Below are 26821 nucleotides of genomic sequence, written 5' to 3' on the forward strand. Positions count from 1 at the left end.
GCATTATCAAGTTGCCTGATACGACAGGGCGCTTTTTAATGTATATGTAAAACTGCCAATTGATGAATTTCTTAACCCATTCGACTTAGAGCCTAAAGGAAGAAAAAGTAATTGTATCCTTATAGGCTGACATCACTTCCTCTTCCCGGCGTCGCAGTCCATAGTTGAGGTTAAGTATTTAAATATTACCTATTCTGTAAATGTACGATAAGTTACGTAAATTCATTTTAATATATAATTTATAATGATTTCTCAGTATTGGATATTAATATTTTCATGATCAGATTAAATCGAAGTTTCTCAATAATACGTTTTATGCAGAAAATGTATTAGTATTACTGAGAATTGTTAAATAAGCCCACGCTTATTTTTTATTAAATCATATAGTGAATTCAAGTTTTAATATGCAAATAGTCTTATGGACTATAGTTGATATAATTTATATATAGTTGATAGGACCTCAAGCAGTAGTCAAGTGTTTTCTATTTTAAAAGAATACCGAGAGTTTTAACGACGGCTTTTTCTCTCGGCCTACATCCTCGGTATTCTTTGCCGAAGAGTAGGAATGTCTACTTATTTAAATTTCATGACGTGGAATAAGTAATACTTACATAATTAAGCCTTTTTTTTTGTTGAAAATGATGATTTCATTCCGCATATACCTCGGCCGTCTGACTGTCTTTTATCCCAATTCTACAAGAAAGATCGACTAAATACTAATTACAGATCAATGAAATTAAGGGACAATAAATGTACATTACCTTATACGGTTGGCATAATTACAATAATAAATGTATTTTATATCTTATATTTAATTGTTATATTTCCATCATCTCATTCATTCCTAGGTGTATGTGTGCTTTTTGTGGTAAATCACGCCACTTCAGCACTGTGCCACTCTACACATTCCATGCTGTTGCTTAATATGATCTATTTAACTTCTTAATTGTCCTTTGCATTGGGCATCAGGTTAATAATTTATTGCTCCACTTTTCTGTACCACGCCCACTTCACTTGACTTAAGTTTATTTAATTTCATTGTGACATCTACTTTATTTTCTTAACTATTATCATTCTATTCTCATCCCTATCATACATACCTTTATCGATCATTGATACATCTGTAGCTTTGTACGCTGCGCTTTAGTCGGCGCCCAATTTTTGAAACTATACTTTAGTTCAGGTAGTATTAAGAAGTTTCCTATTAATCTTGCTCGTTTTAATTTCCAACTTCTCTAAGCACCCAAAATCTCTTTCTAGATTTTCCTATTATTGTGTAAATTTCTATTATTGTTGCATCGGAGATATAGGCCAATAAAATCAGGTCGTCTGCAAACTTCAAGTGAGTCTATTAGTATCCCAATTTAGCTTCCCGAATAGGAAACATCCAGAACCGCCGAAAACAGTTTTGGAGCGGAGGCTGTCCCTGGCACACTCCTCGTCCAATATCTAAAATCCCTCGTAATTTATAATTCTTTACCGTTTTTATGTATAATTGTAAATATTTATATAATATACGGGACTTTAAATAAGAATCGTACATAATCTAACTCCTAAAGACATTATGTACCTCATTTTACAATAAGTTTCGAACTGAAAAAATCTTTTAAAATAGGAAAAAATTATTAATATTATCATAGAAATTCTTCATCGCAATTTGATTATAGTATAAAATAATTTTAACCTCGAATCTAAAGTACATTCTGATTAAGACACTCATACGCATACGTCAAAATCGGGAGAGCCAACTTCAAATATTATATGTGTGATTTATTATTACACTTCTCGAATTCGACGTGGGAGATCGTTATTACAATTCTATTCTCAGTTGTGATATTCGTATTATTTTACATAATAAAATTATTTATTGCTGGCCTACTAGAAAGCCCAAATCTAGCATGGAAAAATAAACTATGCATTTAAAGCATTTTTATATTAGGACTACATGTGTTAATAAAAAAATAGACTTACGTATATACCTATCATATGTATAACACGATTAGGTCTTTAAACCCAATTTCAAGGTTAGGCAAGAAATGCTTGGGAACGGACTATAAAGGAGTACACGAGTTCATTAATTAATTACAGTGAGATGATTTACGGGGATGTTGGAGTCCAAAGTGAGTGGACGGATCAATTGAAACGTATTTATAGTTCGTCTACGAATACAATATATATTTATACCTGTACAAAATTCTGGCAATTCAAAGAATTATAAAACAATTCTGAATTACGCTAAATGTACGATGGAAAACAGTTCATGAGTTGATGGGTTGTTTATTTAAATCTTTCAGTGGATCTCTTTGTATTATATGATATTTATATCTTAAATGATGAATTAACAACGGTATCATATTGAGTACACGCCGAACAACTGTGCGGGTACCATGAATGTTCCAATAATAATTGCGATCCCGAATTCAATGTTGAATCGTCAAACGATCCGACAACAACTATGTAAGTTATAGAGGCTGCTGTTTTTAGTTTCAATCTTATATTGGGTAAAGTAAAAGCATTGCATATTTGGTCGTTTTCCCGAAACTCTAATTAGTTAGTAAAATGTTATATCTAATAAAGAATAATTTAGTGGCGCTACAACTATTTAGATCTTGGCCGCAGAATTCGCCCGTTTCTGTCCCGCCCTGCCCGATCATTTTTATCTATAACTAGCTATGCACCTCGGTTTTTACTCGCGTAGATGTAGTGGAAAGCCTTCTAAGTCGGACTATACATATTTTCGTAAATGTCATAATAATTTTAAAAATACTCTACAGTATGGAAGAATTCTTGTATTTAATGATTTTTTTTATCAGCCCAGGAATTTTTAGCTTAATTATTATAATTGTTAAAAATAAAAAGCAATCAAAATGCAAATCTTTCTTCTATAATATTAGAGAAGAGTATTATTTGTAGAACTTTAGTGTATTAGAACTATGCTAGACTTATGTATACAAAACAAAATAATATTATGTTTTGGACTTTCGACTCAGAATACATTTGGAAATTGTATGGCCAACATACAATTTCCCAAGGGTAAAATATTTATTTTTTGTAGATATTGATATGTTCTATAATATTGTACAATTTTTTTGTTCAATAGTCTCCACAGCGCACGCGATGACAGATTTTTTGTGGATAATTTTTTCACAACACAATTTTATTGCATTTTCATTAGCCTTTACCGCAGGAGCATGTAAGCACACAAAGATAAATCCATTTGACCATAGATTCCAAGTTTCGACCTCAGGGTTGGGAGTCGCATGCTTACTATACTAGGCCATCTGCTCTGATGTCTTTATTGAATAAAATGTTTCTAAATAATTATAAACGTAATGTCGGTTATTTTAATGAAAATCATCAGTCACAGAAGTCGGTGCCCAAATAAATAAAAATTATGACTGAAAATGTGATATTTCTATGCATAAAACGGTAAAGAATTGTTGTTGTACGTGTATCTCTGCAAATTAGTATGTTTTCAAAGCAGTAAAATCCTTTGTGCATTTAAAATATTCTGATGCAAATGAATATGACGTATTCAGATTAGGAACAATCATAAATAAAGATTTTCACAGTTTTATATGAAATCTCTGGATAGTTTCTGGTCTTGTTCTCACTTCACGTTTTCTTCATTGCTGAAGGTCGCGTCGCTAAAACTGCTGCGCTGCTAGTGATATCTCTCCAATTTGTTCGGTCTATAGCACAGCTGTTAAGGGGAGATCCATGAGAATTGTGATTTGGTCGGGGTGGTGATCGGCCCCGTGGCCTTTTTCTGTCCACCTTGCTGACGACAACCGGCTTTTCCAGGTTATATGGTTCGGGACGCATGATATGACTACAGATTTTATTTCATTAGAATTACAACTGCGCTATAGCATTTCATTCAGTCTCGTACCAAGATTGATTGGTTACTTCTTTCACTACAGCACCAGTGCATCAATTATTTTGCGCCCACTCTAGGGCTCTTTTTTGACATTCTCAAAACAGGAGAATGGGAGATGAAGTTGAAAACAAAGATAGCCAACGTTTATACAATTCTAAATCCGGTATTGTTCTAAAATCGGGCAATTACAAGATTTCATTTGAAGACTGTACTGTAGAAAATGTACGATCTCAAAATATGTACGAAAATCGTGAATGTACCTAGATCTAATATAAATACTAAGCCTTGTTTAATATATAACTAATTGAAACGCACACTTAAACTTAGAACGCCGCCAGCTTTATACTACCTTGATGCTCGCGTACCTCATTAAATCTGTCCATTCCAATAAATTAAGCATTTACTACCTTTTAAATATGTGAATAATTTACTTACAGTATTGTTGGTGGATAAAGATCTAGTGCTGGTAACTGAGAAAACAATTAGGCAGCGAAATATGCTCTTTACTAAGTCTCTTTTGCCACCTTATGTCTCATGAAAATATGGGTGGATTTGACTTTGAATTATCTATTTGAGTAAATATGTATGAGGTATGTCGACTTCAGTTACTTTGAGACTAACGTTGTGAAGAATTTTAATAAATTATTTTGTATTACAGAGAATTCGTTACACGGGAATAATGTGGCTTTGTAAATGATTGTTAATCAAGAGCAATACAGTCTTGTGAGACTTTATATGTCCGTATATTTAAATTACCTACAAATTTTAAATAAGCAGATGAAAATGTATTATCTATCCAATTCCCTAGCCCGTTAAATTCGTAGCGACATGAAAAATATATAAGTATTATTGTTTCCCGTGGCACGCTTCGGTTCAGCATTACTTTGTCAATCGGTGATGTATCTAAACTAAAACTATGTGAAAATGCGATATTTCTGATTGAAACCTTTTAAAAGTATAAACCTTAATTATGTTCAGCAAACAGTGAGCTCGCTAGAAGAAACGAAACGACTCGCTTTATGTAAATAGTGAATACTCTGGTATTTTTAAATTAAAGGATTATGCTTCAGCGGCAATACTGTGCAAAGAACGAGCTATACTTGTTTACTAAAAAATATTACGGAATCCTTATGTATGCTTTAAATACCAACTTATAACACTACGTTGGTCTTAAAGTAAGTGGTGAAAATGATATTTTGTTGAGATCCGAAATCGGGTTGAGTGTAGGACAACGTGAAAAATTAACTGAAAATATTAACGCATCCAAAAGACTGTATCTTTTGCGAAAGGCTTCAAGTCAATTTTAACTTTAATACATGAATGCGATGTTAACAATAAGATTTACAAAGAAAGAACGATATCTACACATATATTATAAAGAACCGATTTGAAAAATTCATGAATTTATTTTCTGCAATATCCCTTATCAACTTAGGCTATAGAATATTAAAAATACTTACGTATGAAAACTTCGAAAAGCAACTCAACTTTCGAAAAATACCAATAAAAATCCCTATACCGCGTATGCTGCGGTAGTTATTGATAAAAAAGCAAACTACAGTTTTATAGAAGACATCATGTCCAAAAATACACACATGTCATATACATATACTTAATAGAGTAAAATTCCTGTTCAAAGCCGGGACTGAACGCTGGAATTTCTACTATCTTCGCCACTATGGCGTCTTACCATTTCATTTCATTTATAAGTTAATAGAAGAATTTTTACAAGACAATTCCATCCGTATTTATCTATTTCGTGCCTGACTGGTACGAATAGAATACTTTTCAAGAGTAACCCTTTATTTATAAAATGTCTTATTGCACCGAACCAACGTCCTCATGAGTCTTTGTTTACCATAGCGTAAACTCAATTAAAAAATTCATGCTATTGTGAAAAATACACGAGATTATTAAAAATATTGAACCCATTTCTTAGCACGGCTTTGTCGACGGTAATGAAAACATTACTCGATAGAAGTAACAATAATTCTATTTTTATTTGTATGTTAGTTTTGGTTTTACTTTAACAAATTAAAATGGTGAAGTCTTCAGACTGTTCTTCGTATTAAATATGTTCTTTCTGTTATCTTCTTCTTCCGTCGCACTTTAGATTTATGAAAGTGGTGTTGGTGGCGCTGCACAACTTCCTCCACTCTCCCCTGTCTTCGTCAAGCCTCTGCGCCTGGGTAAGACCCGTAATGGCCTTTACATAATCGGTCCAGCGGGTAGAGCATCGGCCTCGAGGTCTGATACCCTCGACTCTGCCAGTCTTGATGAGTTTTTCTAGGTTTTCTGGATCTCTGCATGTTTTCTTGTATCTATTTTTGTATCGAGTTATAATAGTCGATTTAATATTAGGTCCTTATATATGAAATTGGCATTTTGTCGTACTGGCCACTTCGACCTCAAATACCTCCTCTTTGGTTAGGAATTTCAAATTCAAATTTGTACAGCTATTTACTCATGTATTTGTTCTTCGATGACCGTCATTCATTTGTTTTTTTCTTATGTTTTTTTCGGTTTGCGTCACTCATTTTACAAAATGGAAAACTTAAAGTATCGCATTCCGCCGTGGCACTAGTGCTGCGGAAACGACTCGAATTGAAGGCTTGCTCCAACAGATTACATTTTTTTCGAAATTTAGACAACTTCTTGCAAGGGAAAAAGTCGCCTTCACAGATTTTATTGAATCCCGTCCGACTGTTTTTTTTAGTAAAGGGATCAATGAACTACCTATGAGATGGCAAAAGTACATAGAAAACATTGGTTCATACTTTGATTAATTAAATATATTATATTTAAAAATATTCGACTTTTTGTTCCTCCCATACAAAACGCCAATTTCATATGTCCTAATATAAACAATATGTTATTTCATTATATAACATATATATTATATTTTTTACAAAATTCCATGAACAAAGCGATTCCATAATGCTCTAAAAATTATTTAATAACAATATTTCTGATTTCTATTTTTTGATTCACAAGAAAATTAAATGCATGAATTATGAAACGATAATGTATTTATTTATACACGGGGTATGAAGATCATATAAGACGATTTTTTGGATGTCGATAACGTCCTCCAGTTTTTAAGGAGGCGGTTAAACATAACGGTTTCGAATAAAAATTAAAGCAACTTCAGTAACTGATTCGCAACAGTGTCAGTATGTCAGATTATTAACCTTAGCACCTGGCTCTCTCGCTTGTTTCTTTAATCATTATTATTTTTCAGCCTGGTGTTCCAAGCATAAACCTCCTACCAGACCTACCGGAATGCATAACCAAAGTAGACATCTCACCAATGCCAGAAAATGGCGCTACTCCGTTGACAGCTCAACATCAGCTGCAATTGTTGAAGGAGAGGCTCGAACAACAAGCACAACAAACCCGAGCAGCTGTCGCGCAACTTATGCTTTTGCGCGACCAGCTTGCTGCAGAGCAGGCCGCGCGGTGCGAGGCGCAGGTATGTGAAGAAATGCGTCGAATATTTTGGTTCAGCTTGTATAGTGAAGCGTTAGCCTAGGGGCTTCAGCGTGCGACTCTCATTCCTAAGCACGTAGGTTCGAACCCGTTCGTAGAAAAGTCAACGGCGTGTGTCAGGCACAGGAGGCTGATCACCAAATTGCCTGTGAAATTAATAAATGATCATGAAACTGATACAGAAATCTGTGGCCCAGACCTAAAAAACGTTGTAACTTGTGACGCTTCTGTTTTTTTTTTTGTAAATATAGAGAAAATACAACATTGTCGTTAAATCCTTGGCGGCTTTAAGGTGAGGTAGGAAGCTAGTGCCTACTCTGCAACTGCCAAAAGCGGTAGCAATTACGATTTTAATATTGTATTAATATCCGCGCAAAGACCTGGTCGCGTATCTAGAATCTACGGTTTCTAAATACATGTTTAAACCACTTACAATATCTTTACAGGCCCGTACACATCAGCTCCTAGTTCACAATAAGGAACTTCTAGAACACATTGCGGCTCTGGTGTCTCATTTGCAGGAACGGGAAAAGGGATCGAACCGACCAATCAACGCTCAACAACTTACGCTTATTCCTCAGGTTAGTGGAAACTTTGATATTAAATAAGGGGCTTAAAACTATACTTAAAATATACTATAATAATATTACTTACTACGTATGACCAGAGCATCACGAGAACGGAACAGAACCGTCATCTAAAGGTGTAAACAAAAATTTATACAGAATACAATAGCTCCTAATTTTCGCTAACTGCAGACAACTGCGTTCATATTTCTAATTAAATTAGGGTTATAACTGATAACTGTGTGGAACTCCACACAGTTGATACGTGATTGCCGCCTGTGCCAGTGGGTTGCTATGAAAACTGCCTGCTCCATCCAATTTACGATCTTTTGTTCTGTTAGTGAGCTTTTGTTTCGGCTTATAACCTTGTTTACTGCATTAGACTACTAGATCGAAACTATGGGTCAGCGTATACTGTATATAGACAATATAAAGTTCTTAGATTTTTCACTAAAATCCTATAAGTTATTCAGTAAATTTTCTTAGGAAGGAATAATAAAACCTTGGGCCAGAGAGCAGTAGCGTTGAGTAATCCAATATAATGGACAAAATGGACAAAAATACAATAAATCAGTTATCTGCAACCTTTTTAGACCTGGGTCTAAGGCAAGCTGGTTTCCGTCACCGTTCGAGCGAATGTTATATACTCACATAGAAAGAAAGTGTACAGCCGGAGATCGAAGCTAACAGCTCAGGTATAAGTGGCAAGTACTAACCACTAGGCCAACACACTTTCGTATGAAGTTGAAGAGCGATAAATTTGATATAAAATTAATTTTTTTAGACAATTTGTAGCAATTGAATCTATGCAATTGGCATGGTTAACGAAGCAACTTAAAAGTTCGAAATGGCAGCTTTTCGACTTTCGACAATTTAACATGACTTACAGATGAAATAGTCAATTTAAAAAGTTTTAAGCCCCTTAATTCATTATAGTTAAGGATTGGATGTATTTCTTTTTTTATAAGATTAATTTTATTTGACTTTTATCTTGCATGTTATTGTTTTTTTGTATCATTTTTGGACAACCCATCTCATCATTCCATCTATCACTATTGATATCAATTACATATTTAATAAAAGCAAGTTATAAAAGTTTAAACTCTCTAACGTGTAAATTCAGAGACTAATAGAAATGTCACAAAGCGAGAAAAAATATACCTCAGTTGGCGTGTAGCGGGAAAGATGTGTCGCCATTAACACAACGCAACAAGAAAAACTTATTTATGTATCCATTTCTTTATTAAAAGCAACCTTCTGTGCCTGACCGGCATCCACTCTTAGAAAGGCACTTTATTCCTTCATTACTAAAATTAGCTTGATTGTTTCGCCGGAAACGCAACTTGGGCCCTCTAATCGAGATAATAATAGGTAATGTTGATTTTGCTAATATACAACAAAGCATTGACATTAATGCCCGATTGACGAAGTCGCGTACTTTTTCAATATATTATCTATTTTGATTGGGCCTATGGTGAACTAATTCAAATCATGACTTATAAATAAAGAAAATAAAAAACCCTTTTAAGTCTTACTTATAAAGCATGAAGTTAGATTAAGTTAGTTTACTTCCATACAATTATTAGCTTTGTTAGTAATTGAGTTTGTATCCTAAATTTACTTAATCATGACTTATCAACTATTAATGGAGTGTTTCGTGGGTGAAAAAATTATAATTTTAAACGTATTTTAATTGATTTAAAAAACTTTATAAAACTTTGTTCGTCACAAACTTAACAAATTTAACCATAGTCCTTGGTTAAATTTGTTCCGGAATATTCTAAAAACCTTTAACTTTTAAAGTGGTTATAGTATATGTTATTAAAACGCTTAAATCGTACATAACTGAGGCGTTTACCTACTCGTATCATTAATCAGTTTCTTAAATTACCAATTAATTAACTGTTTTAAGACAACATCTACAAAATCAATATTTACGATATATAACCTGTATCATCGGTGTGGATTAAGGATTTTAGTTTTCTTCTATATTAAACACTCGCGTACAATAATAAGATTGTAAGCGAAATAATGAAATGCTTATTGCTATGTAACGAATGAATGCAATGGTAACAGTCGAAGAAAGTGTCTACGACTGGCTATACTCTCGGGGTGTACCACCACCACCTCGACGACTGGACGACTTGGGAAAACACCACGCTCATAAAACGAAAAAAGCTTGAGTAAAATGTACAGCTTAGGCTCGTATTCTACTTTATAATCTCTTTTAAAAGCATTTGCCGGCTTATGTTAACTACTTTCGGCAGCAGGGCAGCGGCTTGACGGCTTCACTCAGTGTCCAGTCTGAAAATATTTAATAATATTTTCCTTTAATAAAAATAGAACCGACTTAAAAATGCACTTAAAAGAAACATTAAAAATAATAATATTTATTATTACACTTTATTGGTATTTTATTATTACGAAGAATTAATTGTATTACAGGACCATTAATTAATTTATATTCGCGATATGAATATCATATTAAACTATGGAAGCAGGTAACTGCGATGCGGCGGCGCGAAATTTGGTATTTGAGACATTTCAGTTAATATCCTCCTAATCTTGTCTATGGGACGTTCGCTGAAAATGTGAATCTTTTGACACTCTGACCTTTCAGATCGACCCATGACGGTGCTTCTCTTCTCGTGTATCTTGTTATGTATGGTCAAGCATTCGGCAAATACATAACTTTCTCTTCGGTTGACAAATAATTTATTAAAAACAAATTCATTAGTGACAAACGGGAGTCATACTAAGCCCTACGTCTAGACTCTGAATCGTACCCTAAGTGTCGCTGAAAAACTGGGACGTACCAAATACTTGTTGCCAGTATGACGCTGGAATACGCGGGCAAGTTGCCGGCCTAATTATTTACCTATTATGATGGGCTATGAGGAAACGATAATATGTGTCACTGTTTAGGTACTCCTGCTAAATTTTAGGCCTCCATTGAGGTAAATAAGGACTTTTCACAACGCTATCATATGGGATAGGAAATGATGCGTTTTTGTTGATGTTGCTAAGTTATTCTACACAATATTTTACTGCGCAAGCATGTGTTAATTGCGCAAATATAAAAAAAAATTAAAGTGCGGTACAGGGTTGAGCACACACGCTTATGACGTCATATCAATTCAGAAATGTAATGTAGGTTTTAAAACAGCTTTGGCATGTCGATTAGGAGATTAAAATTTATGATTCATTAATTTAACATTGTACGTGCTCGTTAAACAATTTCACCATCCATGGCTTATTTTCTTTATGAACGGAAAGCCTCATAAAACAATTGTTGACTCCACCGAAAAATGTATTGTATAATCAAAACACATCGCGAAAGATCAATCAACGGCATCTTCATTCTTCATGAATAAAGAATTTTATTTAATTTAAAATTCTCATTCATTTTCATACCTTCGTTACACGAATATCTTTTAACCCGCTTCTTGATGTTGTTTTTATCCACTTTTGTGTTTGTTTTTATGATTATCATTATGAGTTTTAATTAATATGACAAGGAAATATCTTTATATGTTAACATAACGATAACTTGCTAAAATATTTTTCCTTAGTCATATTAATTTAACTAAGCTTATGTAGTAGAATATTTTTAAGTAACCTAAATTAACAGCTAAAGCTGGATCATTGTGAAGCTTTAAAAGCCATTGAAACATAAGTCCAAATACACAGAAGCCTCCATGAAAGAGTTAGATATATTTTGGAAGACCTTGTATGTATTTGGACAAAAACAACGCTAGCCTGATACTACTTTTTGCAGTTTACGTATCAATTTATCCAATTACATGTTTAGGCAAAAGCTGGAAACATCGATAAAGAAGGACTCTGTAACGGAGATTCACCAAACGACGATGCCATGATTAACATATTAGCACACACTAAAAAAAATAATCAAAACGCTGAAAACAACAACATTCGTCTCTCTGCATACTGTTTAACACCACCAGAAAAGCGTATTGGTCCCAGCTCCGCGCCTAATTTCGGCACTATGTCCAATGAACAGATACAGAACTATCTAATCTCGAAATTCCAAGAACTCGATTTTGGGAAAGATGATAAATGGAATCATCAATTCTATCAGAATTGCAACGCGTTTCCAAATATCCCACCGCTTACGAACCACTACAGCAACTCGGATCTGTCGAGCCTGTTAAACCACCAGATATACAACCAGAATTCAAAATCGTCGGACGAAGCTGGTGCGATGGCCCAGATGAGCATAGGGCACTCGCAGAACTCTCTATACAGCACAAGTCAACCGACGACATCAAAAGATTCGTCTCCAGACCTGAGTTCCGATGAGGGCATGGCTTTTATTATGCCTCTATCACACAATGGAACTTTAGCCGCAACTGGTGATGATGGACGTGTGAGGTTGATTGTCCCTATCAGCCCTTCAGAGAGCACATCTGATTTTGGAGAGATACCGGATATAAAGGAGCCTACTGGAGCCACATTGAAAGTTCCCGGGGCTGAAGCTTCAGCAGCACCGATTACCCGCACGACCAGCGAAAAAGTCCCAAATCGAAGCGAAATGATGACTGCATTGCGATCACAGTGGACAAGGCACACTACTAAGTAGGGTTAATAATGCAGTAACCATTATGTTGTATATTATTTTAATTTTAGAAACGAGTGCCAAAAACACGCCAAAAATTTTTTTACATATCAAAATGTGTTTGTTTTGTGTGTCAATTTAATTACATATATTGTTCGTTTATGAAATATATTTTAAAGTTATGAGTTACACGGTTAAATCGAGTCGATATTAAGTATGTTATAAACATGATTGATATGTTAATATATTTAATTACGGTTTAAACTTTACTATGTATGTAACATATCTTCCCTTCATATCGTATTTATTACGACATATATAAATTGTATTGTAGTTTGAACAATTAGGTTCGTTTAATATATAAAACTTTTGGAAAACTAAATTTCGATTTTGTGTATTAAATAATGAGTTGTAATGAAATTATAAACTCATTATATATATAAAGATATAATAAACGCTATGTTTTTATAATTGTATGTAAATATATAATATATATCTCCCTCATTCATAAAAACAATCTAATACAAATCCAGCTGCCCACTGAAGTATTTCAGAACCAATTCTTTTAAGGTCGGCAGCTTACTGCAGAGACCTCTGGCATTGAGAGTGTCCATAAACGACTGTATTATTTAACATCAGATGAGACTCCATTTTTGCCAACAGTTTGTCCCCATTCTATAAAAAAATCACGTATAAACTCTTTCTGTGAATTGTGTTACGCTGTGTAAAGTAAACACAACCACATAGACCAAAACGGTGCAACTAAACATATTTATTTTTATGAATGTTGTATTTTAGAATCTGTCAAAGTTATATATTAACCTTGTAATTTTAGATAGAAATGTTTTATATACGCAGTAGCGTCACCCTAGAAATGTTTGGAAATACCAATGCCTAAAAGAACACTCGACGTCACGTGATCAGTCAATTGTAACTTTTGTTAGTGACGCGTCTACGGACGTTGAATTCAACGTTCATGCTTAAAATATGTGTATTTTATTGAATATTGTATGTTAAATACACACAATTATGGACTTATTTGTGCCAAATAAGAAATATATTTAATGTAATTTTCGCTTATCATGACAGCAAATGTTGAAACGTCATAGTATATGCATATACGTTAAGCGTCATATAAACACAGAGTGTGTTTATTACGCAATAGGTACCGCTTACGACTTCAATGTTGGCATCGGATCACGTTTAGAAGTTACAGAATACCGGCGCATGGGCATGGCATATGCTTATACTTTGCCAAAGATATAGTCATTCTATATATTATATCTATAATTAGTAAAATAATTAATGGATACAAAATCCTTTATAGTGAGTATAGACAGTGAGTCCTGTCAAAACTATAGTCAAAAATAAAATTGTATTCGAAGTCATAACCCCCGTAGTATGTAGAGATGCTTTCGAATCTTTTTCATTGTTTCGAAGCTTCTATGTGCCTACAAGGATTTCTTAGCTGCTTAGCCGATTTTAACTATTGTAATTCTTTTACAATCTATCTTTATCTCATTTATCAAAAACTTTGTATATGTTCTATTAATGATTATATTCTTGCAAGTTGATATATTACCTAGATATTTGTAGTTTTAGTACGTTTATTAATAATATATGGGTAGAACTATAATCGTATCTTTAAAACATAATAATCAGTAACTATACTATTAGCTGTACATTTAATCGTTGTAGTACAGAATGTTGAATATATGTGTGTTAAAACCCCTTGGGTGAGATTGTAAATCTAAGAAACTTTCATTGGTTACCCTAAAGCTAAAGTTTTATTCTATGCTATTGTATGGCAAACGTTTGCCTATGAAACGATAATGTCTACTACAAGAATCATCGAATAACTATCCAGTGTATCGAAAACCATGAAATAACAGTGAACGTTCCTGTTCATTAACATTTAAACATATTGTCCACATTCGCGACATTACGATTCGATGAATCTTGTACATTATAATATATTAAAGAAAATTGAGTATCAAATTACTTGATATATATATATATATATATATATATATCTTGGTGGAATATATTGTGTCAAACATATTAGATAAGTACGAAAAGTTTCGATTCACTTATAAACATACAGAGTTTTACGAACATTACAAAAAAATAAGAAACTAAAGAATAACAAAACATTTCATTTATAATAAATTGTAATTTCTTAATAAAATTAAGCCCACGTTCAGCCTAATTTAGATACGGCCTATTGGAAAGCCTGTCTAATGGTGCCTCTTAAACCGTTCTTTAAAAAAGCCCATGTTACCATTAGGAAAGATTGAGGGAATTCGTTATTTCTCTGCCTTTAGTATGAATAATCCGTTGGCATATTTGGAAATAAAGGAACGATTTTATATTCATGTTAACTACACTAAATGTATGGAAATCTACGCTAAAAGCTCGTGTTTCGAAACTTTTTATGCTTAACGATGTTAATGTTTATTGATGTTTTAAGCTTATAGTTGTAATGCAATTAAATTGTGTGGTAATAATAAAGACAAACACAAAAATGAATTTTATTTTCTTCTTATTAATATATGTCTTGCCTGCCTTATTGATGAAATAGTATTAAGCCTTCCAAACGCGGGCGTAGCCAGGAAGGCACGTTGAAGATTATTACTTGCTTTTTTTGCCACCATCTGTAACTGCCCTTCCCTTGACTGGAGTAGTGACGGCCTTGCGACAATAATTACGTTCTTAAATTAAAGATCGTCACACTTTTTTGTAATAACTGAGAAAACTAGACATATAATCTAATTTGTATGCTTTAAGTAATAATGAACAACAAAAATATATATTTAAAGCAATACACGAAGCTGAACAGTGGATCGAACAATTTGTTCGAAGGTGTCTGAACTTAATAGAATACGTGACTTCATTCGCACGAGTCATTCGATATGGTTCTCAATACATATACGTATCATGGGTTACAAAATGTAATTTTGACCCTGGTTTGCAAATTTTATTTTAATGAACGAAACATACCTTGTGCCTTTGAACGTGACACCTCATTATAAAAAGAAAGGAGATACAGACTGCTGTGTTCGTGTGTTAGCCGTGTTAAAATAAAGACCCGCTAAGTTATCGTAACGTAATGAGGATGGGGATGTTGTTGCACGTGTTTTGAGAGATATTTAGAGTTTCATACCATGTCAGTACTTTTCTCTATACAAATATATTTAGATATTTCTATCACGGAATTTGAAAGTGCGACATTCTTAGAGAGAAATGTCATACAAGAATGGTTTATAAAACACATAAATTAAAAATTATCGGTTACTGAAGTTTTAAATACGTTACCATGAATCCAATCGTCTAATCGTCTAAGTAAGATCCTTAACCCTGATGTTGTCATTTAAATCCCATTTTTTATGTAAAGATTAAGACCCAAAAATATGGTTCAGACCCCGAAAGGACCTCTTGGCATGATCTATTTATTTATTTATAAAAGGTTGCTAACAAGCATATAGGCAAACATGTTATTCTTGCCTATATGCTTCGAAAATGCGAAAATCGATTTTAAAGTGTAAAGAGAGCAATTATGGATATCCAGACCCAGCTCGTTTGTCAGAATGCTCAATCTGGACATCGGTGAGTATTGGCCAAAACGTTCTCCGGAAAGGAGGGACAAATGGAATGATGGGATGCCCTAGACCCTCTAGGGTCACACAAAATTTAAATTATGTTAAAAGGTTGCGGCAATCAACCTGATTGTTAAGTATCTTAATCGCAAACGATAAATCACTTAATAAAGTTGAAATCCGAACTGTAAGCCCACGTTAAATGCGCACATAGAAAGGAAGTCCATTGGTGCACAGCCGGGGATCGAACCTAGGACCTCAGGGATGAGATTCGCAGGCTGATGCCCCTAGTCCGACACTGCTCAAAACATTATTAATATTATGAAACTATATTTGAATCAAATTAACTGAAAAAATACTGGACCGATTTATAATAGTATTTCACAATTAGAATGCTAGATGCATAATTATAAGGGTACGTTTAATGCATTTATTAAAATGTATTTTATTAAAATTTATACCTACATATATTAGAGTCTCGGCATAGAAAAATATTCTATTCGAAATGGCCACCTTTGGCGTTTATACAGGCCTTTAATAAATATTGCTTTATTCTATAGTAAAAAAACAATATCTACAGGTTATTAGAATTTACCATTCTAAGTAAAAAAACGCTAAACAAACACATACGAAGAAAATGTAGTGCTTAATTCCCGGAATATTAGCTTAACCATTGGAGTAAAATCTCAGAGCTAATCGAATTACATAAACCGAGTTGCATTACACTGAAAGCTTCTACTCGGTTGCTATATCTTACCGATAGGTTTCCTTTTACATTAGGCAATTATTAGTAAAAGCAACTGCTATATCCATCGCCATTTTGTTTACATAATGCATAAAGACGTGTTTTCATAATGCAAATACACCGTAATTGTTGTAAAGACTAACCAAGTCCTACAAACTAATTCAATGAAATTGCACTTTTAATTACAGTTTTCTTTCGTCTTTTGCTCTCTGTGGATGAGTACGCAGTGATGAAAACAGATGCGTACATTGGTTAAACCGTGAAGATTAAAATGAATTTACTTTTGCACACAAAATAGACACAATAATTATGCCAGCATTTATGTTAAGAATTAAAATTGTTAAATGGTAAAATACCTAGATAACACTGAAAATGTTTAGAAAATGTAAAACCTCTTAATGTAGGAAGTTGCCAATACTTTCATTGTCTTTCGAAGTAATCTCCGTTCTTCTCTATACATCGTCGCATTCGATGGAACCACTGAGAAAAGCATTAGGGTCATTTCTCCTTAGGGGTTTTTTCTATGGCATTTTCGTACGCTTTCACCGCATCTTCAGGGCTCGTAACGCGAATAACTAGAATTGTATCTTTAGTTCTTGGGAATAAATGAAAGTAGCAGGGCGCCAGGACTGTATGGCGGATGACTCATTATCTCGACACCTGCCATAGTCAAATATTCAACAGTCCGTTTTGCGGAGTGTGTGTGTGTCTCGTGGTGAAGGAGGATCCTGCTTCGAGGACGGTGCTGTCAATTTTTCCACAACAGGCAAACAGCGATTGACATACCAGTTTGCAGTAAGTGTCCTTCTATCTTCTAGCACAACTGTTGCGAAATGACCTTTTCGACCAAAGAATGTGGTAATCATCTTTTTTCCTTGACTTCCTCCTTTCTTTACCTTAGTTGACCGATCCTCGAAAGGAAACACCCACTGAGCTGATTGTCTTTTGGTTTCGGATTCGTAGCAATATATACAGCTTTCATCACCTGTGACAATGTCATATACAGCATTTGATTCACCGCCGTTGAACTTATCTAACATTTCGCGACACCAGACCATGCAAAGGGGTTTCTAGTCGTCGGTTAAAGTATGAGGAATCCATCTGTTACAAAGCTTCCTGACGCCTAAATGTTCGTGTAATATTTTTTGAAATCGACTCATACAAATGCATAGGCTTGCTCGTATCTCCTGATAGGACACTCTTTTATGTTCCTCTATCATGCGTCGCACAGCACTGATGTTATCTTCATTATAGTCGCTGTTGAAGGACGTCCCTCACGCAGATCATCATTGAGATTGCTACGTCCACACTTAAACTAGTTAAACCAATTGTAAATAATGGATGAGATGGGTATTCATTAAGAAATGTCATTGCAACCTATCATAGCTTTGTTGATGAGTAAGCCAACAACGAAAGTCATAAAAAATCATTGACCGAAAATTTTCTCGCGTTAGGTTCATTTTCACGTATATCAAGAGTTTTAGATTTGCCACCAACTCACAAAAACAAAAGACAAATGAATGCAATGTACTACATTTGGTGACCAAAGAGTTCTAAAATTGAAATTCAAAAAAGTTTTCATTAGTTTCGAACTGGCCAGTTCAAAACATTTTCAGTGTTACCCACGTACAGAATTTGTCGTCACGTATGATTCCTAAGGTTCAGGAGTTCAGGCACCTCTCATTCGAATTCTTCGCGAATATAACATAATAATCACTACTTATCCGGAACTTGATATGCAAAAAAGCAAGTTAAGTCTAGCCTATCTGATATCTATTCCGCATTGTTAAGCAAAAAGTTAGTAGTAAAATCTAAAATGAAATCTAATCGAATCTAGAAGTGTAGTATTTTATTTTTTTGTAACTACATATTATGATTATGAATAATTAATTGGGTATGGTTAGATTTCTATAAGTGATCTGTGACGACGATAAAAAGCTTTGCCAGAAACAATTACAAATATGAGAACAGCCTTATGTGACTACAAAATAAACTCACAATTTCGCCGGTAATCGAAACGAGAGCTACCTCTACCTATGTTTCACGCCTCAAGTGTTCACCCCTGTGCCAATAAGTCAAATTTTCGATAACAATAGTGAAAAAACACATTTTGAGTGTGTGCTGCCATCTATGAAATGTTTTAGTCGCTCTCTCATCTGCAATGACTCGAATGTTGTTAACCAAGACGCGGTTACAAGTAATTTTAAGAGATAGAGCTATTATAAAAATATTAGATATAACTCTATTAGAAACTAAAATAATAATAGATAATTATTTTTCCAAGTTCAGTAAATCTATATTACATTCCCTAAGCTAGCTTTATATGTAATTTTACAACGTTATAACAGCATAGCCTTAGTTCCTCGACAAACTATATTGCTTCCGAATATAAGCCAAAGATGGCGCTGTACTTATTACACGCACTTTTGAAACAGCCATCATTATGTGAAAGCTACTCAAGAAATATTATCTATATATATTTTATTTATTATCTTTCTTGTTAAAAGTCTAGTCTCTATTTAAAATGGTAAAATATATACGTATATATTAAACTTAATTACTTATATGAACTATTTTAGTTCTGAATAACAAGAAAATATAAACAAAACATGGTTCCCTTAAGTGAATACTTGTGTAACTTAACTTCTGAATAACTTTGCTGCTTGCTGTCGCATCACATAATCACAAAAATTCCCAGAAAATCGTCATCGAACGGAATGGAATCGAATCACTATTGAATTTACGCAGTTAGTATGTTATGTTACTACATAGGACATTGTATTAATTCTAATATTTTAATTACAGTTATCTTCAACCGCAAAGATTGATAGATGGTTCTCTCTCCTTCCCACGTCGACACTGTCGCGGCCAGAAAGCGGTTTTATCTCCGGAGTAGAGGATACAGACACGGCCCTCGCTGAAGCCAGAAGTCTGCTGCTCCATTTGGGTGTGAAGAAGAAACGAAGACTTTTACCGCGTTTTAGACGCAAGATTTTAGTTAATAAACATACATTGCTTTAGCAAAACACGAGCTTGATGAGAGCAAATGGTCTGTTAAATTTGTATCACGCGTTACTTGCTCCTATGGGAAGGAAAACATCGTGCCATAACCTCAAAACTTAACTAAAAAAGCAGATATTTGAGACAAAGATTACATAACTAAATTTCTTAATCATTTGAGGCAAAACACTCGTACTATGCGCCACCTGCGTGATATTTGATAGAAAAATTAAATTAGCGCGTATTTAGAAGCAATATAAATTTTATAGAAATATTTTCCAAACTTTTAGCCTTTCGCGTATACAGAAGGCTTACTCATCAAGAATTAATGTTATAGATAAAAGAATATGTTGCTGTTTGAGGATGTTTTTCATCTTATAGTTAGTAGTTCAAGTATTATTCGTAATAACATTCGCAAATAATTAAAAAATTAGGTATAGACATAGTTAAATATATAGTGTTAGCAATCATTTACTAGTTAATTATAAACAGCAACAGACAAAACTATAATAATTGTGCAAAAGGCGATAATTTCCTTTAAAATCGAGATCTTAATTCCAAGTATACTATTAAGACGCTATATTATATGTTTTCTGCGTTTCAGCGAACAAAATAGTGATCTCTTATCAAATAGTTAAGTTATCTGAGACCAATTAAATATTATATAAACATATGTTACATACACATTGTCATTTTGTTTTTCATCCGGTTATTATATATTCATTAGAATTACGATAATTGCCAAAGTGGCGTCAATTAAAATTATACAAGCCTTTTGTTTGTGATTCACGTCCAGCACTAGAGCGTAATAGGCATTACCTGTTTGCAACGACTTAAATCAGTTGTGTGTTTCTCATATTAATGAAATTTATTAATCAATTAGGGCCCAGTAATGCGATGTATCGATATAACGATTCCCGATAGCGATTGTGATCCTGATTTCAATAGTGAGATTTTGTTCTACAAGAACTACATTACTACAGAAAATTGTGAGATCTACTGTAAGCGGGTTCAACTGGCTTCCTGGACAGGCGTGCTGCAATAGGCCACATCTCACTTGCCATCAGATGAGATTGGGGCCAAACGTCTGTCCAGTACTGTATATTTTTTTTAAGTAACAGAGAAAAGGCGAATCGTCACATATTGTAGACTTGAAGATATACAATAATAGTACATTAGATTATCGTATTTATTATTCGATAAAGTGAGTTATGGACACTTCGATTGATAACTTTCCACAGTCCGCTTCAATAACCATTTTTTATTGATATGTCCAAGTCTAAAAAATCTATCTGATAAAGTAAAGGATTTATAAATATGTACTAATTATGTAGGTACCAAAAAGACGACGTTTTAGTGAATATATACATACTTTTAATGAAGTAAACTATAGATTTATAGTCAAGACATAGCTTAGCTTAGCATGTATTCGAAATCAAATAGGTTTTTGACATACAGGAATTCGTACTTAGCCTCAATGAAATGTTACTAGCTGACATTTTTAATCGTAATTAAACTTTTTTATAGAAGTCCTCGCTTTGTTAATTTTAGCCCAGGAACAAATTACAAAAATGTATCTATATACTAACAACAAACTAGAGCTGCGATATAGTGAGGACTACGTCTCCCAATACCTTTTTAGATTACATTTATACTTAGTGATATTTTTTTAAATAATATTTCACGTCTTGACACTAAGTACTTTATAAGTTAACTGATACAAGGCTATATAAATAAAATATATCTTACTAATAATTAAGACAACCAAGTTCATAGTCGCTGTCAAAATAGTATTTCTTTGGATTTATCTAATCTTTAATGACGCATTTATTTTGGTTAGATTCGCGATTGAACAATCATTGTTATTAAGTTTATATAAACAATTATATTAGTTCAAGTAAATTTATGGGTGAAAGTTGTATAAAAATCCGAAATACAGTAAAGCCCCTGTTTCTATAACGCGGATATTTGAGACGTTATATTTCTGTACTGTGACATTTGTAATGATTTGTACGAACTTTAATCTTAATATTCGATTGAAATCCCTTAAAGAGAAAACTTAAACGTAAATTATTTGTATATAACGCGCTTGCATAACCCAACGCGTTTCCTATAACGCGGAACCAATCTACCGTGTTATAAGAAGTATTACTGTACTTTATTTAGTAATATGTATTAGGTTTAGCATGAATAAGTGCCATAGTTTTCGACCTAGGCGCTGTATGAAATGGAAACAACTGAAATCTAGGATATTTTATAGATCTTGGCAGTATTCGTTGGATGTATTATTATTATCCACTGTAAAATTAATGCTTTCTGTAATGATTATGACATCATTGATATACGAGTATGTCAACTTCGAATTCCGAAGTACTAAACCAAACGGAATATTGGAGTAACAGAGACAAGACTCCCTTACGTTTAGGTGCCTTCTGAAAAGTTACTTCTAAATAGAGCGAAACAGTTAAAATAGCACTCACTCCTCAAGTTTTAAACTTAATTCTTAACTATAAGGGTAAGGTTTAAAGTATGAATTAAATAATCATTAGTTAATGACTGATTAAAGGATTAGGCAATGAAACACATTTCTAAACTTATTTGTATCGTACTAATATGCTTAAGTAAGCGTTAGTTGTTAAAATCCTCAGAAAATGATGCCATCCTTACTACATAAGGACAAAGATTCCTAAAAACATTGCAGAAGTATATCTTTATGAACAAATCAATAGAATTGTGTTTTTTCTCGTTTGATATTTTTAGTTCACACAGTGGTATATCAATTAAATGTCATTAATATTATTTAGTAGTAAATAAGTTAATAACATTCCATAAAATTGCATTTGTCTAGGTGTAAGTTACTTAAAAATTAGCTATAAGTTCATGTATGCAATGACTGATAATTTGATTAATTAACAAATAAATTTTATGCATACAATCTGTTTTATTTGAAAATTAATTTAAGTAGATCCAATACCTACCAATCGAATACACCTAAATAAATAAAAAAAAAAAACATGTGTGCAATTCACACGTGTTAGAAGTGAAACCTTCAAAAACAATGTTTTTATTATTAATAATATGTAAATTGGACGTTTTTCAATGTCTAAAAGTAGGATAAAACTTTTAATTAAAAAAATAACACACCACGCTATCTTACTAAAACGCTGTAATACGCAGCCGCATACAGTGTACAGTAAGCTCACGTAGTTTTCACATGCACTACACACGTTAAATGCTCAAATACAAGCACGTATTAAACAGTGTGCAATATACATACACACTGACATCTGCTCTCTCGCTCTGGCTCACAAATTACAGGCGACTATGCTTAGAAGACGGGAGTGGGGACGCTACGAAGTATGGCACAAAGAGGAGAGACCGATAATATACAAATTGTATGTATATTTCTGTCTCATTCTTTCCCCTGGCTTCATCCTACACATTTTTGTATTTGTGTCTCTTACCTGTCGTTTTTTCGTTGCATCCGGTTTGAAATCACAACGATTCTAAAGAAGTTTCACTTCAATAAACAAACAGATGTTACTACAACCTTTCTAGGTCTGGGGCTCAGATTTCTGTATCTGTTTCACGATGATTTATCAATTTAATAGACAATTAAGTGGTCAGCTTTCTGTGCGTTACATACGATGTCGCCTTTTGGGTCCAAAGTCCATGCCGGTGTGCTCACGATGTCATCCTTCTCTATTCGAGCGGATGGAAATGCGCACATATAATGTCCGTGGATCAAACATGCGACCTTGATGGGATCCGCACGCTGAAGCCACTAGGCCAGCACTGCTGCTCTCCATATAATGCTCGTTTCATGTAAAGTTCCCATGACCCAACAACCTAGATTAGTAATCACTTTTCAGAAAAGATCCGTAGAAGAACTAAACTGTCACTGACAGTGGATAAGCTAAAATGGCTATGGCGGGGCGGGCGGACATTTCCCTAAGAACGTATGGCCAATGGGGAAAAAAGACCTGGTATAGAAGTCGAGGACCAGTCGGCGAAGCGTTGTACGTCTTCCCACCACCACCACCACAGACAGATGACTTGGTAGGAAGGCGTTGGATGCAAAGCGTGGGTCGATCGTACTGGAAATTAAGGAGCGAGGTCTATGTCCAGCAGTGGACGTCAACAGACTGAAGCGACGAATAAAAGTTAGGCATTGACATAACATTTATTAACAACAAAACACACACAGAGAAACACCATACATAAAATAACAATAATAAAAAAAAATGATAATTTAATGATAATCAATAATTTCGTTACATGTCACGTTAGGTTTAATAACGTCACACTATTATTTATTTAGATTAGATAGTTTTCCGGTAATCGACCCGAGATCTACCACCTTTTACACAGCAAGTTTGCACTGTAACACAAAGTCGTAATTTCTTTAATAAAGACTGTGGGTGCTGCCTTCTCTGACATAACATATCGCTATTATAAATTAGACATCTTTTCAAGTATCATTAATCTATTTTACAATGTAATTGACCCCAGGGCCCTGTGCAATATGTTTATTAATAAGAGTATACCCACGATTTCTCGACAGTCTTAATAGTTCCGAACCTGATCAATAGATGGCGCTGTTACACATTATATAGAATTTTTTGAAAGAAGTCACCAATATTTTGTCTATTAATTTTATATATTATATCTTTGTCTGTACCATAAATGTTAATATAATGCTTGCGTTAAAATTATATTATATACAAGAAAAAGCACTTAGTAAGATATTGAATAAAACTTAATTTACGTATACAAACTACAGTTCTGAATAACAAGAAATTATAAATAAACAGGGGCTATTTAATATAGTCCACTAGCTTCGGGCCTCCAACAGCTTAAATTAGTAATCACTTTTCAGTTGGACAAAAATGTATATTGTCTGTTTTTTGTGGATTTAGGACTTAGATTGATTTGATTTACTTTAATTTAAATTATTATTATGAGTTTAAAGGATATTTTTTTATAAAGGACATTTAATTTTGACTTTAGTATAAACAATATTTATCTCAAAATTATGTAATTCATTATATTATTGTACAGAAAAACAATTTATTTGGTTTACTTAATTAAATTATATTATAATAATTAATTACTTTGATCTAGCAAAGCCCTGCGGTTTCACTCGCATAGATGCCGATCTCGTTGTAGTCTATAATAATAATAAGAAAGTCTACTATAGACTATATTTTTGTATCGTGAAACTTTTATAGTTCTTAGTCTTTTATTACTTCCATTCTGATTACTTATACAATCATAGTTTAATCAATATACAGATTTTACTTTAAAGAATATATACCTACCTGAAACATTTTTAAAATCATAACATCATTTATGTAGAATTAGTAAATTTAAAAACAAAAATTGTAAATGCAAATCTTTCTTCTATAATATTAGAGAAGACATTTATTTGTAGAGCTTTAGTGTCTAAGAAAATCCCTATACACAACTTTTTCGTAGTTTTGTTTTGTGGCAGCAAAATAATTTTATGTTTTGGAGTTTTGACTCGGGATAGGCCAACAATTGCCCATGGGTAAAACATTCTTTTTGTAGATATTGAGACGTTCTATTATAATACTGTACAACATTTGTTTTGTTCTATCATCAATAGTTTCCACAGCGCACGCGATGGCAGATTTTTATGGATAATTTTTTCACACCTAATAGTGATATAGCCTATTCTATGTCAGTAAAGATGGTAAAATAATTTTTCATATCGATCCAGTAGTTTTTGTGTTCAAACATTACATACATACGAAAACACAAATGTCTCCTCTTTATAATTTAAATTATATTCGTATATAGATATTTGTTCAAAATAAGCAGTGGCATCTATCAAGTTTTGTCATAAGCTCTCGGCTTGTCTATAGTATGTATATGTCAGAAAGATGGCGCTTCAATACAATAAAAATTAACTGATGTTTGTTATTTTAACTTTCTTATTTTTTTTTTACATCCATTTTATTTATAACTTTAATTGATCTTAGTAATACATATTTCAATAAAAATAAATAAAATACTAACTAGTAATTTAATCTATGTATAAAATCATTCATAATCATCCAAATGCCAGCTATCAATGATTTTCTGTCTGATGTCGCTAGTTTTAGATATATAAATTTGATTTAAAGGTCTCGTTGCCAGGCCATAAAATTAATTAAGAAATAAATAAATATAAATAATGTAGTATTTTTTAAGTATTGTAATATTATTATTGTCTTGTCTCTTAGTAATTTATTACTTGTTTTTGACATTTTAATATCAATAATTCCGATTTCATATATAATACAATAGAATGTAGTTAAATAAAATCGCATTTTATAGTTTATCATGTATAGAACTGACTAGCTCCACGACTCGTAACAATGTCTAGTAATACGATCGTTAGACAAAAATGATATTTCTATTGTCGATTGAAGGATTCGTCCTTCACAATGACATATGTTATTTCATATTTTGTCGAGAACATTTAATTAGAGGCAATTTTCCAGACTTACGACCTTGAAGAAAAAAAAACAATATACAATGTTTCTTTTCTCGTTTCTGCTTTATTTTGTTAACTGATGCGTCCTTTGATCGATTAAGGCATATATTGATCAACAAAAATATTGGAATTAAATGTATATATTGCAAAGACCATAACCTTACTCCTAAGAAAAGTTTAGATTTCTTAGCACAACGGTGCTACAGCCCTATGGACCTTGATTCCTTGGATTTTCTTGTTCCTATAACTTGAAACGTTTTCTTACAAAAATACATTACGCATTTCCGAGTGGCGCAGTATTATGTGGGACTCGCTACTGTGCATAACCACTAAAATCCTTTAGCGCCACCAGCAGCTCCGCGAGGCAGCACACAGTTATATCGTAGCCCAGTCCGCATCCCGTCACGCGATGTCACGCGTCAGCTAACCACCAGAATTTCTAATGACCATAGTGTTACTGTTCCTTC

The 26821-nt window shown here is 33.4% G+C and overlaps 1 protein-coding gene across 4 annotated transcripts in view; it reads left to right on the forward strand.

Annotated features, from left to right (window-relative positions):
• LOC123718646 (carboxyl-terminal PDZ ligand of neuronal nitric oxide synthase protein) overlaps nucleotides 1–22727 on the forward strand; it is a 141454-nt gene extending 118727 nt beyond the window's left edge. For 2 of the 4 annotated variants that reach the window (XM_045675335.1, XM_045675334.1), the window contains 3 exons: nucleotides 7122–7352; nucleotides 7816–7950; nucleotides 19658–22727. In XM_045675335.1, the coding sequence (XP_045531291.1) occupies nucleotides 7122–7352; nucleotides 7816–7950; nucleotides 19658–19873 (582 nt within the window). In that variant the 3' untranslated portion in view covers nucleotides 19874–22727. Of the gene's footprint in view, nucleotides 1–7121; nucleotides 7353–7815; nucleotides 7951–11746; nucleotides 12798–19657 lie in introns of those variants that run through there. The other 2 variants (XM_045675333.1, XM_045675332.1) reach the window with 1 other exon arrangement.
• The last annotated feature ends 4094 nt before the right edge of the window (nucleotides 22728–26821 follow it).

The sequence above is a fragment of the Pieris brassicae genome, chromosome Z (genome assembly GCF_905147105.1).
Source record: "Pieris brassicae chromosome Z, ilPieBrab1.1, whole genome shotgun sequence".
Classification (NCBI taxonomy): Eukaryota; Metazoa; Arthropoda; class Insecta; order Lepidoptera; family Pieridae; genus Pieris; species Pieris brassicae.